This window comes from Rhineura floridana, chromosome 13 (assembly GCF_030035675.1).
Source record: "Rhineura floridana isolate rRhiFlo1 chromosome 13, rRhiFlo1.hap2, whole genome shotgun sequence".
NCBI lineage: Eukaryota > Metazoa > Chordata > Lepidosauria > Squamata > Rhineuridae > Rhineura > Rhineura floridana.
The window spans coordinates 12,534,443-12,555,446 of NC_084492.1; the positions used below are offsets into that span (position 1 = coordinate 12,534,443).

The window sequence follows — 21,004 nt, forward strand, 5'->3', positions numbered from 1 at the left end:
ACATTTCTGCAGCAATTTGTGATTTCCTCGTGAAAATTATCCAGCATTTCAGTGTGCATTTCTCCTAATAAACACATTTTTGTGGGCAGTTTTGACCAATGTACATATTTTTGAAAACCATTTCTCATTATATAATGCATTTTTATACCTAGTGCTGTTTTCACTCATATGTTATGCATACGTTCCCCTATTTTTTTTTAAAAAAAATCCTCATGAAAATTCTTCAGCATTTTGGTGCAAATTTCTGCTAATAAACATATTTTCTATGCAGTTTTGACTATGGTACACATTTTTGCAAGCCATTTCTCCTAACACAACACAGTTTTGTATGTTATTTTCATGAATATATCCAGTTTCATGCACGTATACTCCTCCTCATATATGCATTTTTGTAAACATTGGTTGGAGGAGTGCAACACAAAATTCAGGTAAGTGCAAATTTTGAAGGATGGCTGTGTTTCAGTTCTCATGTTGTTTAGGAAAGTGAGAATTTGATAGATTTGGCTTGCAATGCAATTGAATTTCTCCCATATTCCTAAGATGAGCACATCTGATTTCTAAAACAAGCCTTTGGCAAACATCGCCAAGGTAGTTTGGTCATACTACTAGCACAGACTGTGTATAACTTTTGTACATCCAACATGCACTTATCTCTGAAGTGATCTTTTTATTGGTATTAAGCATTTATTCTAACTGATTTCTCAAGTGGTAAAATCTTGATATTTATCTCATCCTGGAGAATGGCCTGAAATGATAGGAAGGAACACAGTAAGCTGCTTTATACCGACTCCAACCATGAAGCTCAGTATGGCCTACACTGACTGGCAGTGGCTCTAGAGGGTTTCAGACAATGGGACATTCCTAGTCCTACCTGGAGATGCCAGGGATTGAACCTGAGAACTTTCTCCATGTAAGGCCTGTGCTCTACTCTTGAACTATGGTCCTTCCCCATCAGTTAGTCTCAATATCTTGCCACTTGGAAGTGCAATCAGGGAAAAACAACAACTGGTCATCGTGAGAACATATTAGGAGAAAATAATAATCACTTCATAATACAAGCATCACCTAGGACCCCTGTTCAAGCCCTGAGGAACACAAACAAACTTGTGAAGGGACTCCAAACTGGCAGCCTCTGATTTTATTCTTTTGTTAAAAACGTTGCAAGCATCAACGGCAGAAGTCACAGAGAGGGAAGCTTCTGTACTGGCTAGGAGGGGACCATCACAAACACAGACTAAGACTGACTTTAACTTTCTGGCCATTATCATTCTCCTACTTTTTGGGACATTTCCCCTTTGCTTGGATGTTCACCTGCATACCTCTGGAGTCAGTGCATTGTTATCTGAGGTCTGACTGGACAGGAGGATGTGCGTGAATCCATCTTCTTTGCGTACTACAATGTCTCTGAACCGACAGTTGCTCTCGTTCTGACGCACGCTGTACCTGAGTCTCTTATCAAAGACGTAATCTTTCTCCCCTTCCAGCTTCCTTTTCACAGTGCTATGAAGATTCAGGCCTCCGTTCGCCAGAGAAGAACCTTTCAAAAGGCAGAGAGTCAGAAGAGACACATGTCATTATCTCTAGAAATTCCCAAAGGGACAAGCATAGGAAGATAGGAAGCTGCCTTATATTGTTCCATTGTTCCATCTAGCTTAGTATTGTCCATACTGACTGTTGATGCTCTCCAGGGTCTCTCCCAGCCCTACCTGGAGATGTCAGGGACTGAATCTGAGACCTTCTGCAGATATTCTACCATGAAGCTATGGCCCTTCTCCTCAAGATGCACTAACATCTTTGATGTACTTCAGTTTCATTTGGTGCCTTCTTGGTTTGGCTGATCTGTTTACTCACTAGGATGGAGTAATTCAGAGAGCTGCAATGATGGCAACCCCTATATTTTCTTCCACAGAAGACAATGGCAACTCTTCCCTTCCATGAGAGAAAATAAATTCAGTCCCTTGTTCTGAATGGCAATTTATTAAGTGAAAAATATTTATTTTGAATGTGCTCTACACTCACATGTGAGGAATCTTTTTCAATCCTTGGTCTGCATTCCCTTGTTAGCCACCTCATGTGGACCACATGCCCATGGTGAATGGGGCCAGAGATGGTGGACATTTTGCCAGTGTGGGCAGATCAATGGTTGTAATTTTTACCTTTGTACTGTAAGCTACACAGAAACCAGAGGTTTCCATATGCCCCCCCAATCTCTCTATTCACCATCCAGAGAAGTAAGAGAAACAGTTTCTTCCCATATGTACTAGCCTGGACCCTGTGGTCTGTGTGCCCCACCCGAGGGAGGTCAATAAGGTGTGGTCACATGAAAACAGGCCTTTTCAGTGGTGGCCCCACATATGTGGAATGCTTTCCCCAGGGAGACCCAACTGGCACCATCCTTGACAGTCTTTAGCCACCAGGCTAAGACCATTCTATTTGCTCTGGCCTTTAGTTATTGTTGCCTCCTATATTAGTGCTCATCTTTTAGTGCGGTGGGTAGAACCTGGTCCTTATTAACATGGTTCTGTATGAGCATTTTATAGATTGTGTGTTGGCATTATTTAATTTTTTGTTTTTTTCTGTATTGAATTTTATTTTTGTCAAGTTGCTTTGAGATGAAAATGACTGATAAGTGAAATTAATCATCATTGTCACCGTTCAAAAACACATTCCAGCCAGACAAAAGTACTCAAGGAGGGCATGGAGCTTGGGCCAGTGTGAGGTGTGGCCTGGTGAAATGGCACGGCCTGGAGAGAATCTGAAGGGCCAGATAGGGCAACTTGGAGGGCCTGAGGTTCCCTGCTCCTGCTCTAGCTAAAGCAAAACAAAAAAGGATGTGCTTAAAATACTCCCTTTTGGGATTTCAGGATGCAACCCTATGCCCACTTACCGGGAGTAAACCCCACTGAGCCTAATGGCACTTATTTCTCTGTCGATATATTTAGGATTGTGCTGTTCGCATGTGTAGTTTTGGCTGGATTTCACCCTTTATTTTGCCAATTTTCAAAAGCTTGAGACAGCTAGCCAACAGAGGGAAAGATTAACCTTTGTATGAACTAAGGTTCCCCCATCCACGTGCTTTCTAAATTCTGAAAACTGATAGAGGAAATCAAACCAGGCTGTATGTACTGATGGGCATCACCTCCAACATTTCACAGATGAAAACAGATGCTTGCAACAGACGTGTCTAACACCACGATTCTCATATCAAGCAGCACTTCACCAAAGAAGGCCTCCACTAATGTGCATCCTTGAAGTCTCTTCTCTTACTGTATTCATTAATGCAGTAATGAATGATTTACAAGGGAAAGAGCTGGGAATGGACAGATTTGGTTCTCTCAGCTTCTAATTTTTCCAGTCTGAAGTTGGTTCTCCACATTTCTGCATCAGTTTGCATTAAAAAAAAAAGCCCTCATGAAAATTCACCAGCATTTTAGTGTACATTTATTTTGTATGCAATTTTGCCTAACACACATTTTTTGCAAGCAAATTTCCTTAATATAATGCATCTTTGCAAGCTATTTTCACTAATACGTGTATTTTAGTGCACAATTTCTCCTAATATATGCATTTTTTTGGTATACATGATTTGGCTGGAGAACTACATCGCAAAATTCAGAGAAGTGTGAATTTCGAAGGATGTCTGTGTTTTGGTTCATGTATTTGGTTTGGAAAGTGTGGAGTAGGCAGGTTCTCATTAAAATGTGAACTAAACTAAATTTCTCTCCTATCCCTCAACAGAGCCTGGGAAATAGTGACCATCCTTGAACATATGAACCTGCCCAGACTCTGAGATCAGTCTCAGAGGCCTGCTGCTTAAGAATCATGAGATTGGTGGATAACCAGGAACAGGGCCTTGTCTGTTGTGGCCTCATGTCTCTGGAATTCCCTTCCCTGGGAAGTGTGAATGGCCCCCTCATTGGAGGCCTTTAAGCATATTTTTTAAAAATTCCACTCAGTTTTTTACTGATGGCTTTATTTGGCTTCATGTTTTAGTGGCTGCTATTTGAATGATTCTTGTTCTATATTGTTATATGGTCACAGACTCATTAAAATAAATAAAATACATAATCAATATGACATCAAAATAGTTAGAATACAAAAATGCAATAGATAAGACATAAAAGAGATTACAATTAAGAAAAAAGAATCCTCTTACGACTACTTTGGGCAAGGAAGAGGAACTTGGCCACGGACTTATTGGTATCGGCAAGAAAATATTTTAAATGGTTAATTTACTGGTCACATTTTTAATGTCTGTATTGTTTGATATTTTGGGTTGCATCCAACTAACTTTGAGTTGACCCAGGGCCGGTTCTAAAGGGTGGCCAGGTGGGGCACTGGCCCGAGGGCTCCTGGAGCTACAGGGGGCCCTCCGCTCTCCTTCCATGATCTGCGGAAGCATCCGTGGACCGCCATCCCCCCACTATCCCCCCGCTTTACCTACCTTCCCATTGTTTTTTGCAGCATGCAGATTTGCTATCAATCAAGATGGCAGCCAAGGTTTCCTTAAGGGGCTGAAGCCTCTGCCGCCATCTTGGTTGATGGCACGCATGTGTGCTACATGCGTGCATTGCTGCCATCAACCAAGATGGCGGCAGAAGCTTCAGGCCCTTAGGGAAACCTTGGCCGCCATCTTGATTGATAGCAAACCTGTGTGCTCCGCAAAAAACAACAGAAAGGTAGGTGAAGCGTGGGGGATGGTGGGCAGCGTGGAAGCGCCTCTCTTGCAGTCTGCGGATGCTTAAGTTCCATGGATCACAGAAGGGGAGCGGAGGGGCCCAGGGCAGCTGGTACCCAAGGGCCCTGGCATGCCTGGGGCTGGCCCTGAGTTGACCTATTAAAATTAATCGCCCTAAGTTAGCAATGCCCATTAATCTCAATGGGTTTACTCTGAGTAAGATGAGCATTGGATACAACCCACTGTATTTATTCATTGCTGCTAGCCACTTTGAGAGAGTCTCACCCTAAAAGGCAGGATTTAAATACATTAAGTAACCAAACAAATAGTGTGTTAAATCTGAACCTCGCTCTTGGTTCTCTTATATTCAAATTAAAATGAATGAAGTTGCTCCTTGGCTCCAGGCAGTCTGGTGTAATTTCAGTGAGAATCAGACGTTCAAATGGGACCTGGACCTGAGTTTTGTAGATTGGATTTTTCTTTGCTTACTGCCATGGGGATTCAAGGTAAATTAGTCTCTCAGGGAGTAACCAAAGGCAACAGAAGCCTTTCAATTAACATCACTGGGGTCTGGATTATGTACTTTTGAAGGTGTAGGGAGGAAAAAAATGTCAACAGAATTTATGACTGGACAGCTACGACTACACATGAAGGCCTCTATAAGTATCACACTCTAGACCTATTCACCTTACATACAACACCTATTGCTTTTTTCACAACGATGCTTATTAATGCAGTAAGACACTATCTAATAGTCTCCAAAAGATAGTTTTTAGCTGCTTTTGTTGTAGTGGGTACACTGCCTTGGAATTGCTTTTTAAGATGTTTTTAAAGCTTTTAAAAAGGTTTCTAAGGTGTTTTAATATATTTTAAAGTTCGTTTTTAAGATGTCTTTGAGTGCTTTTAGAGTTTTTGTTTGCCGCCCTGGGGGTCCTTCAGGGAGGAAGGGCAGGATATACATTTTATTATTATTATTATTATTATTATTATTACTACTACTACTACTACTACTACTACTATACGTGAAAGATAAAATACTACTACTACTATTGTTTTATTAGTTTTCCTCTAGGCAGTTTTTAATTATTCCCCCCCTCCCAAATCAAATATGCAACAAATGTAATAGAGTCCTACTAAAGATAGTTTGCGAAATCATGATTGTGGATGGTGATTCTTAATCACACAGAGAAATGTGTGAAATCAGTGCCACAGTTTGTAAGATCTCATTTGAAGTTCTTAACGAGGTTTCATTTCCTCCCACCCCCAACAAATGTTAAGTGGAAGACCAGTAACATGTGATTTATTAGTACATATACTGTCATTTATGTAACCTGACAAAAAACTGTCTGAGTACTTAGGAGCTACCTCCATGTTAAAAGGCAGCGCCAGCTCTACCATTCGGCAGAGTAAAGCAGTAGCGAGATCCTCAAACCACTGGGTGAAAGATGGTGGATGTCTGTCCTTCATGATAAACGTTCATGATAAATTTGGAAGAATAACAGGGCAGAAGTGATCAAATAGCTGCATCAACATTTTTGAAACATCGTACATTTAACTACACCTATTTTATACTGCCATCATCTGTTCTTTCCTGTACTTCTTAAATCTTTTTGTATTTTTTTGCTACTTATCATAGAATCATAGAATAGTAGAGTTGGAAGGGGCCTACAAGGCCATCGAGTCCAACCCCCTGCTCAATGCAGGAATCCAAATCAAAGCATTCCCGACAGATTGCTGTCCAGCTGCCTCTTGAATGCCTCCAGTGTCGGAGAGCCCACTACCTCTCTAGGTAATTGGTTCCATTGTCGTATGGCTCTAACAGTTAGGAAGTTTTTCCTGATGTCCAGTCGAAATCTGGCTTCCTGCAACTTGAGCCCATTATTCCGTGTCCTGCACTCTGGGATGAGCGAGAAGAGATCCCGGCCCTCCTCTATGTGACAACCTTTCATGTACTTGAAGAGTGCTGTCATATCTCCCCTCAGTCTTCTCTTCTCCAGGCTAAACATGCCTAGTTCTTTCAGGCTCTCCTCATAGGGCTTTGTCAGAGCTTGGAAAAGTTACTTTTTTGAACTACAACTCCCATCAGCCTCAGCCAGCATGGCCACTGGATTGGGCTGATGGGAGTTGTAGTTCAAAAAAGTAACTTTTCCAAGCTCTGGGCTTTGTTTCCAGTCCCCTGATCATCTTTGTTGCCCTCCTCTGAACCTGTTCCGGTTTGTCTGCATCTTTCTTGAAGTGCGGAGACCAGAACTGGATGCAGTATTCAAGATGAGGGCTAACCAGTGCTGAATAGAGGGGAACTAGTACTTCACATGATTTGGAAACTATACTTCTGTTAATGCAGCCTAATATAGCATTTGCCTTTTTTGCAACCACATTACACTGTTGGCTCATATTCAGCTTGTGATCAATGACAATTCCAAGATCCTTCTCACATGTCGTACTGCTGAGCCAAGTATCCCCCATCTTATAACTGTACATTTGGTTTCTTTTTCCTAAGTGTAGAACTTGGCATTTATCCCTGTTGAATTGCATTCTGTTGTTTTCAGCCCAATGCTCCAGCCTATCAAGGTCCCTTTGAATTTTGTTTCTGTCTTATTAGCTATGCCCCCCAATTTTGTATCATCTGCAAATTTGATAAGCATGCTTTGTACCTCCTCATCCACGTCGTTAATAAAAATGTTAAAGAGCACTGGGCCCAGGACCGAGCCCTGTGGTACCCCATTTGTTACTTCCGCCCAGTTTGAGAAGGAGCCATTGATAAGCACTCTTTGAGTACGATTCTGGAGCCAACTGTGGATCCATCTAATAGTTGTTCCATCCAGCCCACATTTAGCTAGCTTGCTAATCAGAATATCATGGGGCACTTTGTCAAAAGCTTTGCTGAAGTCGAGATGAATTATGTCCACAGCATTCCCACAGTCTACAAGGGAGGTTACCCAATCAAAAAATGAGATGAGATTAGTTTGGCAGGATTTGTTCTTCATAAATCCATGTTGGCTCCTAGTAATCACTGCATTGCTTTCAAGGTGCTTACAGATTGACTGCTTTATAATCTTCTCCAGAATTTTCCCAGGGATTGATGTTAGGCTGACTGGTCTATAGTTCCCCGGTTCCTCCTTCTTGCCCTTTTTGAAGGTAGGGACAACCACTGGAGAATCCTTCCCGCTCATACTCTCTTCTACCTTTTGTTTCTTTCTAACTACTTGTTTTGGAGTACCCTGTGCTTTGTCCTGTCCTACTTCAGGGTAAACTTGAGAGTCCCACTAGTATGTAGTGCGCTGTACAAGGAGAATCAGTAATTTGTTTGGTTTTTTTTTATGGACCTCCCCATTGAACTCCCCTGTCAAACTCCTTTGTCAAACTCCTGTTTGCTCTGCCTGTTCGCTCGCTCTCTGAAAGCTGTCTTGCTTATATGTCCTCACCTGTAGATCAACTGAGACAACTCCCTCTGCTCTGCTCTGTATTTCTCCTATTTCTGCTTCATTGTCTTTTTCTTACACATTCTTTATAGAAAGAAGAAGAAAATGATAATTCACATCTGCTGAAAGTATCTGCTTGAAGCCTCGTTCAAATTAGTATTTGCCCATGTTATTGCTGGGGGATTCCAAGGTGAGATGGTCCCCTGTGCATCGGGGGGGGGGAAGGACAAAAGAAGGCACAGATTTGCATAAAATCTGCATGTGCTAAATCAACCTCCCTCAACCTGGTAACCTCCAGATGTTTTGGATGACAACTCCCATCATCATTGGCCATTGTTCTCGCTGGCTAGGGTTGTTGGTAGTTGTAGGCTAAAATATCAGGTTGGGGAAAGCTGTGCTAAATCATAGGCATAGATACAATTTTAGAAACTATTATAGTTTAAATAGAAATACAATATATTTAACCATAGTGGGAAGATGTGACCAGCTGATCTGTGTGTCTGCTTAGTCTGTTGCCTATGGGCAACTTCAAGGTCTTCCTTCTTAGAGTTCTTTGTCTTTAAATCAGATTTGGACCAGACAGCCATTAGAGGGCAGTTCTCTGGCAAACCTTAAAATAGAAGACTATCCTTTGTAAAGTAGGAGACATGCCCATCCTTGAGGAAACACAGCAGCTCATGTGTAGGTGAAATGACCTGTACAAGCTAGTCTTGCTGAGAAAAATCTAGTGAGGGAACAGTGCTAGATTAAAGCAGACAGAGACCCAACACTGAATTAGACTGTAATGGCTAAACATTATATGTGTCACAGGCAACATGGGGGAATTGCCTTCTCTTCATTAGAGCACTGATGAACGAAAGTGGTTCAAGTAGATCAAATGGCTGAAGCAATGAGTGCTTCAACCTCCTCGCCTTTACTTCTCAAAGAGCACTTATTTGAGCATGCAAGCCCTTATGTGTGTGCATGGGCATGAATGTGTACTTTTTGCATGGAGCAAACAGGGACATATCTGCCTTCGCACATGAGGATTCTTCAGAATCGAGGAGAACTCTTTCTGTAAGTGCTTGCAGGTGTGAGGTGCGCCCAGCATCGCACAGGAATAAAGGAAGTTGCCTTATACTGAGTCAGATGTATTGGGCCGCCTAGCTCAGTACTGTCTACACTGATTGGCAGTGTCTCTCCAGGGTTTCAAACAAGAAGTCTTTTTCTAACCTACCTGGAGATGCCGGGGATTGAACCTGGGGCCTTCTACATGCAAGGCAGATGCTCGTGTCACTGACCTACAGCCCTTCCCCAAATGAACCTGTTTTCTGCTGAGTCAGACTACTGGTCTGTCCAGCTCAGAAGTGGGAGGTGCCGTAAATGAGCAGTCAAACATATGCATTGCATACTGAAGGTGGTCCCAGGTTCAGTTGCTGATGTCTCCAGTTCAAAAGGATCTTGGGTAGGGCTTCAGGCTGCTTGAGCCTTTGCAGAGGCACTGAGAGTTGGCATAGACAAGACTGAGTCAGATGGACCACCTGATCTCCATAATGTCATGTCTGATGACAGATCCCATGGAGACAGCAGCAAGTTGCTGGACCATGGACAGCTCCAAGTGAGCAAGACTGAAGCCTTTTAAGCCCCTCTCTCCAGACTATCTCCTCCAGGCTCCATCCTCTTGTATGGTGGCCTGAAGACGGTCACTCCTCCCCCTCCATTCCATAGCTTCCCTCCTTTTGTGCTTCCTGTGTCACCAGACTGGTGATGTGCAGTGGGAGGCACCTGATTCTTCCGGCTCAGGGAAAGTTACCCATGAGGGTCCAGGCTCTGAGCCCTATAGGTCCTGGTGGTCTGGAAGGTTCCTCTGGGAGTTCCTGTCCAACAGCCCTAGGTGCAATGGCCTCCCTGTCTTCAGCAGTCAGCTCTGAGCCTTGAACCTGACCTGCCTCCATATGGGGTGTCCCTGCAGTCTCCAACGCTATTATTTATTTATTTATTTATTTATTTTATTTTATTTATAGACCGCCCATAGCGAATAGCTCTCTGGGCAGTGAACAGCAGAGTTAAAATACAAAGTTACAATAAAACATACAAAATCACAACAAAGTAGAATAAAAACATTAAATATAAAACATGAACGTTAAAATGCCTGGGAGTATAACCAGGTCTTAACCTGGCGCCTAAAAGAAAGTACCGTAGGCGCCAGGCGTATCTCCTCAGGTAAGCTGTTCCATAGTTCGGGGGCCACCACAGAAAAGGCCCTAGATCTAATAACAATCCTCCGGGCATCCTGATGGGTTGGTACCCGGAGGAGGGCCTTAGATACTGAACGAAGTGAACGGGTAGGTTCATAGCGGGAGAGGCATTCCATCAGATATTGCGGTCCCACAATACTGGATTACTGCTGGATACAGGGTTCATGACATATATGTATATACCCAAACCTCCCATATAATGGATGCATCAGGAGGAGGAGAGCTGCAGGTGGAAGAAAGGGCAGCAGTCGAAAGATGAAAACACAGAGAGGCCCAGACTGGTGCTTGAAAACAACCATTTATTGTTGTTTGAAGATTCAACACAAGGGGAGCAGAACTGTCTCGGGGCAAAGGGTCTTCACAGATCTTATTCCAGCAGAGCAGGTAAAACCCACTCAGGGAATATTGTTTTCATTCTCAAAACATGTAGGACAAATCTTCAAATCTTAATTGCCCCCTCTCACGGAAGACTCACCTGGTGAGTGCCAACAGGGTTTTAGGCAAAATGGGTCCACTACAGCTGCATGCAAACAAAAGCTTTAAAGCGCAGTCAAAGGACTCACCCCAAAAGAATCCTGGGAACTGGAGTTTGTTAAGGGTGCTGGGAATTGTAGCTCTGTGAGGTGTAAATTACAGTTCCCGGGATTCTTGGAGGGGGACGGAGAATGGAGTATGCTGTGAATGTACTTTGAATGTGTATGCAGCCTCGGAAACAACAGGGAGGTATCAAAGGGCAACTCCCAGGTTTGCACACGTACAAAATATCTTAGGGGGAAGAAACTCTGAATGGGCAACCCCCCCAAAGAAACCCCCACAACCCAATGGGGCTGATCATGCTGAGTGGCCAAAGAATGCTGAGTGTCTGTTAGGCATCAGATCTAAGCAAATTTGACTACAGTGAAGTCCAAAATACTCTGAAAAATCACAGACAAGCACTGGGGCAATGGATGAAGGGAGGCTGGGAAATGTATATGCTTATTGTGGAATAAGCAAACAGCTGCTGAAGGTACAGATGGCAAGGGGAGAGGGCAGGGGATTAATCCTTCAGGGAAATCTAACACAACATAAGCCCCTCTCATCAATCAGGTTATTATCATTATTTGTTGTTTCCTCCTTTGTTCAAAGAGAGCACCTAGTGAGCAAGTTGAAGAGGCGACGAAAGAGGCTGTTAACCTCACAGCGGGTCTTCCAAGCAAAGCAGAGCCCTACACACAAGAGGACGCGAGTTTAACCAAGGGCTGGTCCTCAGGAGATCTGTCATGGCATTTGATAGGAGCAAACAGGAGAAGAGGCTCCACCAAGAGAGACAGCGGCGTGTAATGGGATATTATCCAAGTGCGGGCTTCTGTTACTTTATGTGTAAAACAAATTGATCCGCCTAATTTATCAGCCATCCTAAAAAAACACAGGGGTTCCCTGAACCTCCCCAAATGACCTGTCAGCAGCAATGTGATGAGATGGATCAGGTCACACAGAGAGAGAAGGAGACAGCTTTATGTCTCAGGTGCACGGGGCGTAATCTGGGGCCAATGAGACCCACCTTGCAAGAGGCTCATCACCTTGCCCTCTCTCCCAAACTTTGACAGGCCTACAGGAGACAGGGGAAAAATCAAGAGGTTCAAACTTTTCCTAATGAAGAGGTTAGAAGGAGACAAAAGCAAATAGACAGAAGTTGCTAAAAGCATAGATCTGCCCTTTTTTTTTGCCGGGGGGGGAGGGAGGATAGGAAGGAGTGGACAACCCTGTAGGGCAGGAAAAAGATTCACCCAGAGGGCTGCATTCTCTCCCAGGGACTGCATGCCAGTGGCTGGCAGGGCCAGAGGCAAAAGTGGGTGGGGCAGCAAATGTGCATTTTAGTGTAGTTTGTACACCACACTGCACCCCCCTCTCTGTCCTCCCTCCAGGCAAGCAAGAGGCATTATCAGAGTTCAAGGACCTGTTCCACCCGGGCAAAAAAAAAAGGACCAGTGAGGGATGTGGACTGGAGAGAGTTCCAAGGGCCAAACAGAGAGACCTGGATGGCCACATCTGGCCCCCTGGGCCTGAAGTTCCCCACCTCTGCTGTGGTGGTGCAAAGATGCCGCAGGGGACAGAAAATGGGTCCATGCCTGGGGAAGAAGGTGATGAGGACTCCTGAAAATGTCTACAGACATCTGAAAAATGAATATAGTTTGTGGGATGGGAGAGATCGGCTGATGCTGAATTCACCCCACGCAGTCCCCATTTGCCCCATGCATTTAAAGCAGCGTCATACCACTTTAGACAGTCGTGGCTTCCCCAAAGCATCCCGGGAACTGTAGTTTGTGAAGGGTGCTGAGAGTTGTTAGAAGACCCCTAGTCCCTTCACAGAGCTACAATTCCCAGAATTCCCTAGGAAGAGGGATTGCTTGATAAACCCACTCTGGGAATTGTAGCTCTGTGAGGGAACCGGGGCCTCCTAACGACTCTCAGCACCCTTAAAAAAAATTACAGTTCCCAGAATGCTTTGGGGGAAGCCATGACTGTTTATTTATTTATTTATTTATTTATTGCATTTGTATACCGCCCCATAGCTGAAGCTCTCTGGGCGGTTTACAACAATTAAAAACATTAAAAACAAATGTACAAATTTAAAAACACATTTTTCAAAAGCAATTTAAAAACACATGCTAAAATGCCTGGGAGAAGAGGAAAGTCTTGACCTGGCACCGAAAAGAAAACAGTGTTGGCGCCAGGCACACCTCATCAGGAAGATCATTTCATAATTTGGGGGCCACCACTGAGAAGGCCCTCTCCCTTGTTGCCAGCCTCCCAGTGTCCCTCAGAGTAGGCACCCGGAGGAGGGCCTTTGATGTGGAACATAGTGTACAGGTGGGTTTGTGTCGGGAGAGGCGTTCCATCAGGTATTGTGGTCCCAAGGTGTGTAAGGCTTTATAGGTTAAAAACAGCACCTTGAATCGAGCTTGGAAACATACAGGTAGCCAATGCAAGTGGGCCAGAATCGGTTTTATATGTTCAAACCGTCTGGTCCCTGTTACCAATCTGGCCACTGCATTTTGCACAAGCTGCAGCTTCTGAACCATCTTCAAAGGCAGCCCCACGTAGAGCACATTGCAGTAATCTAACATGAAGGTTACCAGAGCATGGACAACTGAAGCCAGGTTATCCCTGTCCAGATAGGGGCATAGCTGGGCCACCAACCGAAGTTGGTAGAAGGCACTCCATGCCACCGAGGCTACCTGAGCCTCAAGTGACAGAGATGGCTCTAGGAGAACCCCCAAGCTATGAACCTGCTCCTTCAAGGGGAGTGCAACCTCATCCAGGACAGGTTGGACATCCACCATCCAGTCAGAAGAACCATCCACTAACAGCATCTCAGTCTTGTCTGGAATGAGCCTCAGTTTATTAGCCCTCATCCAGTTCATTGTCGCAGCCAGACACCAGTTCAGCACATTGACAGCCTCACCTGAAGAAGATGAAAAGGAGAAATAGAGCTCCGTGTCATCAGCATTTAAAATGATATAATGTTGCTTTAAATGTATCGTACAGATGTGGCCACAGGCACATCTCTACAGTGAATTCTAGAAGAGGGATTATTATTATTATTATTATTATTATTATTATTATTATTATTATTATTATATTTATTAGTCGCCCATTGGCTGGTTATCCAGCCACTCTGGGCGACATACAAGTAAAATACATTAAACATTACAATATTAAAATATAAAAACCCAACAGTAAAAACTTAACCCAACCCAAAGGCTTGTCTGAAAAACCAGGTCTTTAAAATCCGGTGGAAGCTCATCATCGAAGGGGCATGGCGGAGATCATTTGGGAGAAAATTCCACAGGGTGGGGGCCACTATTGAAAAGGCCCTCCCTCTGGTCCTCACCAGTCCAGCTGTTTTAACCGGTGGGACAGAGAGAAGGTCTTCTGAGGCTGATCTTGTTGAGCGGCATCTCTGCCAATGCTGGAGGCGCTCCTTTAGATAGACCGGCCCGAAACCGTATAGGGATTTAAAGGTCAAAACCAACACCTTGAATTGGGCTCGGTAAACAACCGGTAACCAGTGCAACTCTTTTAGCACTGGGGTGATGTGATCCTGCCGGCGGCTGCCTTTAATCAGACGAGCTGCTGCATTCTGTACCAGTTGCAACTTCCGGACTGTTTTCAAGGGTAACCCCACGTAGAGCGCATTACAGTAGTCTAGGCGAGAGGTGACCAGAGCATGCACTACTGGTGAGAGCAGATGGTTGGGAAGGTAGGGGTGCAGCCTCCGTATCAGATGGAGTTGATACAGCGCCGCCCGGCTCACAGCTGAAACCTGAGCCTCCATGGACAGCTGGGAATCAAGAATGACCCCCAGGCTGCGGACCTGGTCTTTCAGGGGCAAACGTACCCCATTGAGCACCAGGTCAATATCCCCTAATCTTCCCTTGTCTCTCACAAACAGTACCTCGGTTTTGTCTGGATTCAGCTTCAGCTTATTCCTTCCCATCCAGCCACTCACCGACTTCAGGCACTTGGACAGGGTTTCTACAGTCAACCTTGGTGAAGATTTAAATGAGAGATAGAGCTGCGTGTCATCCGCATATTGATGACACCGCAGCCCAAAGCTCCTGATGATTGCCCCCAGCGGCTTTATATAGATGTTAAACAGCATTGGGGAGAGGATGGAGCCTTGTGGCACCCCACAAGTGAGAGGCCAAGGATCCTCCTCCTCCTCCTCCAATGCAACTCTTTGGTACCTACCAGAGAGGAAGGAGTGGAACCACTGCAATACAGTGCCCCCTACGCCTAACCTCTCCAAGCGTTCCAGGAGGATAATGTGGTCAACGGTATCAAAAGCCGCTGAGAGATCAAGGAGGACAAGGAAGGTGCATTCGCCCCTATCCCACGCCCTCCTCATATCATCTACCAAGGCGACCAAGGCTGTTTCAGTCCCATGTCCAGGCCTGAAGCCCGATTGAGATGGATCTAGATAATCTGCTTCCTCCAAGTGCGCTTGCAATTGCTTTGCCACCACCCGCTCAATTGCCTTGCCTAAGAATGGTAAATTTGAAACCGGGCGGAAGTTGTTCAAATTTCGAAGGTCCAAGGAGGGCTTCTTTAAGACTGGTTTTATTATTGCCTCCTTTAGCGCTGATGGCATTACTCCCTCTTCTAGTGAAGCATTTACCACCAGTTTAATCTTCTAATGGTTGCTGCTGGGATGTCTTCCCACTCAAAGAAGCAGAGAGTAGGAAACCTTGCCTTTAAATTTGTTGGGTTCTCCAATGGCTGGTAGACCAATTACAGCTTTAGTTAATTAGCCGAGTTTAGCTCAGTGTAGCTTGCTCAGCGCTCTGTGATGCACGGGTATGATTTTACCTGAGCGAAAGCGAGATTTTACCTTGCTTTAAGTCACTCAGACTTAGATTTGGTTTCAAAATAAGAAAAGATTATTAAGAGAAATACATACTGGATAGGAAAGGTGCTACTTCTGGCTAGCTAAGTTGGAGGCTGCAATGACCATGCATGGATGTTGCCCTTCACGCTAGAGGAGAGGAGACAAAGAGAACGTGGCTCCTTCTCCTCTGGTGATCAGCAGAGAAGACAGAAATGGGAAGGCGAGTCAGAGGTGTGAATAGCCCCTTAAGACATATCAGTTTACATGGAAGGAAGACAGACAGAAAAGATGGGCACAGGTCAGCGGCAGCCAAGCCAGCTATGAAGACTATCTCTCTCTCTCCCCACATGGAAAGAGGACCAAACAGGAGTTGCTCTTGTCACACTTCTAACAAAATTCACATTTAAAAAGTGCTCACACTTGCTGTCTTTACCACCAGTCCACACCCCTGTGCAAAGTACTTAAAAGCCACAATTTGTTCACCTACAAGGCACGCCCTTGTGATGTTAAGAAGTGCGGTAGAATTTTATCACCAGTGACAGTAAAGGCCACACACACGGACTTCCTTAGGAGTGAAGCTAGCATTGCAATTAAAGGGTATCCCTGGACTCTGATGGTAAAAGAATCAAATAAAACTAAAAAAGACCTCAGTAATAGGTCATCTTTAGCAAACAGTTCAGAGAATTTGATCAACAGAGAGAGAAGAAAAGGAGATTTTAAGGGATTGCTTTAATTTTTTTTTATAAAGCTTTCAAGGAAGTTGACAAAACACACACTCTCAAGGAGAGTAGGTGGCAATGTAAGCACAGAAGACAGCGAGCCCCAGCAGACAATGCTGGAATACTCCAGCGGGTGCAATGAAACCTCAACAGATGTTCTGTATGTTATCAAGGGCTTGACCAGTGTGGGTCGGGTGACTCCCTCCGCCCAGGGCAACTTTTGACAGCTGCTGGCTGATAGGAAAATGCTGGGTGAGCTCACTTGCAGCATTGCTTACGAGTTTCTAGTTGCAGTCTGGCTGGCAGCTATTCTATTTATTTATTTATTGCATTTATGATTAGATTTCTATCTCACCTTTCCTACAAGGAACTCAAGGGGGCATACATGGCTCCCACCCTTTTCACTGTATCCTCACAACAACCCTGTGAGTTAGGCTATGGTAAGGGACAGGGCATATTCAGCCTGAAGAAGAGAAGACTGAGGGGAGATATGATAGCACTCTTCAAGTACATGAAAGATTGTCACATAGAGGAGGGCCGGGATCTCTTCGGGATTGCGAAGGATCGGTATTGGGACCTGTACTTTTCAACTTGTTCATTAACGACCTAGAATTAGGAGTGAGCAGTGAAGTGGCCAAGTTTGCTGACGACACTAAATTGTTCAGGGTTGTTAAAACAAAAAGGGATTGCAAAGAGCTCCAAAAAGACCTCTCCAAACTGAGTGAATGGGCAAAAAAATGGCAAATGCAATTCAATATAAACAAGTGTAAAATTATGCATATTGGAGCAAAAAATCTTAATTTCACATATACGCTCATGGGGTCTGAACTGGCAGTGGCCGACCAGGAGAGAGACCTCAGGGTTGTAGTGGACAGCACGGTGAAAATGTCGACCCAGTGTGCGGCAGCTGTGAAAAAGGCAAATTCCATGCTAGCGATAATTAGGAAAGGTATTGAAAATAAAACAGCTGATATCATAATGCCGTTGTATAAATCTATGGTGCGGCCGCATTTGGAATACTGTGTACAGTTCTGGTCACCTCATCTCAAAAAGGATATTCTAGAGTTGGAAAAGGTTCAGAAGAGGGCAACCAGAATGATCAAGGGGATGGAGCGACTCCCTTACGAGGAAAGGTTGCAGCATTTGGGGCTTTTTAGTTTAGAGAAAAGGCGGGTCAGAGGAGACATGATAGAAGTGTATAAAATTATGCATGGCATTGAGAAAGTGGATAGAGAAAAGTTCTTCTCCCTCTCTCATAATACTAGAACTCATGGACATTCAAAGAAGCTGAATGTTGGAAGATTCAGGACAGACAAAAGGAAGTACTTCTTTACTCAGTGCATAGTTAAACTATGGAATTTGCTCCCACAAGATGCAGTAATGGCCACCAGCTTGGATGGCTTTAAAAGAAGATTAGACAAATTCATGGAGGACAGGGCTATCAATGGCTACTAGCCGTGATGGCTGTGCTCTGCCACCCTAGTCAGAGGCAGCATGCTTCTGAAAACCAGTTGCCGGAAACCTCAGAAGGGGAGAGTGTTCTTGCACTCGGGTCCTGCTTGCGGGCTTCCCCCAGGCACCTGGTTGGCCACTGTGAGAACAGGATGCTGGACTAGATGGGCCACTGGCCTGATCCAGCAGGCTCTTCTTATGTTCTTATCCGAGTGCAGGACACAGAATAATCGGCTCAAGTTGCAGGAAGCCAGATTTCGACTGGACATCAGGAAAAACTTCCTAACTGTTAGAACCATACAACAATGGAATCAATTACCTAGAGAGGTAGTGGGCTCTCCGACACTGGAGGCATTCAAGAGGCAGATAAACAGCCATCTATCAGGAATGCTTTGAGTTGGATTCCTGTATTGAGCAGAGGGTTGGACTCGATGGCCTTACAGGCCCCTTCCAACTCTACTATTCTATGATTCTATGACTGTGCCAAGCTCACCCAGTAAGCTTCATGGCTGAATGGGGATTTGAACCGTGAGCAGCGATTTGGACTATTCTCCAACAGTTGGCTGTGGAGGATCAAGGGGATGCCCTCCAGGCTAAAGATCTTAGCCTTTCTTGGATTACTGTGGCACACTCCTCTTCACCGATGTAAGTACAGAAGAAGAGCCCTGTTGGATCAGACCAACAGCCTATCTAGTCCAGCATCCTGTTTTTCCAACGGCCAACCAAATGCCTACTGGATAGCCACGAGCAGGACACGAGTGCAACAACAGTCTCCCTTCCTGCAGTTTACAGCAACTGGCATTTAGAGATATACTGCCTCTGACAGAGGAGGTCAAACATAGTCACCATGGCTAGTAACCGTTGATAGCCTTACTCTCCATGAATTTGTCTAATCCTCTTTTAAAGTCATCTATGAACTAGGGCGGGGTATAAATTGCTTAAATAAATAAATAAATAAATGCACACTGACAAACAGAACACTCCAACTGAGTTGGGGTGTGTGTGGAATGACATCAACACCAATTGCTCAAAACATCCACTGGCAAAGGATTCTGTCTGGTCATTGTACCCTGTGTAGGGCTGGATGAATGTATCAGTTTTGGTTTCTCTCAGTTTCTCATTTTCACAATCTTAAGTTCAGTTCTCCACATTTCCCCATCAGTGTGCTTTTTTTCTTTTTTAAGGTCCTCTTGGAAATACACCAGCATTTTTTTTAGTGCTAACTTCTCCTAAGACTTTTGCAAAACTGTTTCCCTTAATATAATGCATTTTGTATGCAATTGTAACTAATATATGCATTCCTATGCACACTTTCCCCGGTATATGCATTTTTTTGCACGTTACTTGGCTGCAGAAAAGCACTGCAAAATTTAGAGGAGTGCACATTTTGGAGGATAGCTGTGTTTCATTTTGCATGTTGTTTCGGGAAGTGCAAATTAGATATGTTTGCTGTTAAATGTGAACTGTGTCAAATTTTGGCCACAGCCCTAGCCTTATATAGAGAAATGCTGAACCTTGCCCTTTCTGAACCTATTTTCCAAATCAGATGTATTTGTTTTGATGTACATTGCCTTCAGAAGGCTTTCCCTGAAAGATGGCATTTACATTTTTGAAAGGAAGAAGGCCAGATGAATACAGTGGGAAGGAACGAGGGCATCAGATGAAAGTTCAGCCACTGGACTTCTCAGGGCCTTGCAAAGGGCCCAGAGAAGGCAATCTGAGGCATGAAGTGAAAAACTGCTTAGTCTGAAGTGAAATTCCAACAGGAAAGAGATCAGAAGGCTGCCCTGAAATTTCAAAACTTCTGCTGAGTGAGCACGACAGGAGTTAAAGGCACTGAACTGCAGACAGTGGAAAGTGAAAGACTGTGCACACTAAACCACACATATTGCATTGACATCCTTTGCTAGAACAGCGTGCTCAGTCCTGATCCCATAATCTCCCGAAGGATATAATGGAAAGAGAAAAGGATCGAGAAAAGATCAGCAGAAATATTTGGAAGCCGGAGAAGACTTCCATATAAGGAGACTGTGAAGATCCTGGGATTATTTGGCCTAGAGGAGAAGATGAAGGGATTGCGGAGTTATGAATACTCCTTCTTACCTGTACATACAAAGGGATATAAATAGAACTAATTGGAACATATGACAATGATACAAAGTAGCATCATTGTATATGCACGCCATGGATTTCAAGAGCACCGAGAGTTAGGACTGAAGCTCCTTAAGCTTTTTTTTGCCTTGTGCATTTATAGATAGACTGAGATGATTCCCAGTGATGCTAGAAAAGGTAGACATCAAGAAACCACAACCATGACAAGTGCATCACATCATGTTCAGAGTTCATGTCTCAGTGCCAGCCCCAAAGGGGACAGAAATCGTGTCCCTTGAGGCATCTATCTTTGAACCAGTCTGGAACATCTTGTAATGTTTAAATAATATTTTATTATTTTTTTTCAGAAAAAATGCCATAACATGAGCACAACTTCCAGGAATTGTGAAGAAGCAGATGAAGTATCTGCCTTATCATTTCTCAGCACATATTAATAGCCGTTCCTGCCTCACACTATATCTTCCTTACTCATATTTCAAATGAATGTCCCTGCAGACTGCATCATGCATACTTCGTGGGTGTCTATGGCTGTCATCTTTGTTCATTGTATTCTTTTATTGACTTTATGGTGTATAAAAAATAGCATCTGTCTTTTCTTTTTTCTATGTTTCTTCTTAGTCATCTTCTTGTCGCTATTACTACTATTATTTATCAGATTTATTAGTCACTTGTTACCTGAAGGTCTCCAAGTGACTTACAACAATGTTAAAAACATATCATACTAACAACAATAAAACAACAACACCCCCATTTAGCCACAGAAGTTTTGACAGCATACTAATAATAAATATCTCTCAAATGCCTGAGGAAAAAGGCAAGTTTCATGTGGCGCCAAAAAGATGTCAGGGAAGGTGCCAGGCTGACCTTACTGGGAAGTGGATTCCATAGATGGGGAGCCACACCTGAAAAAGACCTCTCCCTTGTCACCACCCTCCAAGCCTTCCTCAGAGTAGGGACCTAGTGAAGGGCCTCAGCAGAAGATCTAAGGTTCCAGTGTTGGATGTTGGTTCGGG

At 44.1% G+C, this 21,004-nt stretch overlaps 1 protein-coding gene across 3 annotated transcripts in view; it reads right to left on the reverse strand.

Moving 5' to 3' along the window:
* The window catches only part of CDYL2 (chromodomain Y like 2), a 115,553-nt gene that overhangs the window by 31,120 nt on the left and 63,429 nt on the right, over window positions 1-21,004 (reverse strand). For all 3 annotated transcript variants that reach the window (XM_061594164.1, XM_061594162.1, XM_061594163.1), the window contains exon 3: window positions 1,320-1,537. In XM_061594164.1, the coding sequence (XP_061450148.1) occupies window positions 1,320-1,537 (218 nt within the window). The remainder of the gene's footprint in view (window positions 1-1,319; window positions 1,538-21,004) is intronic.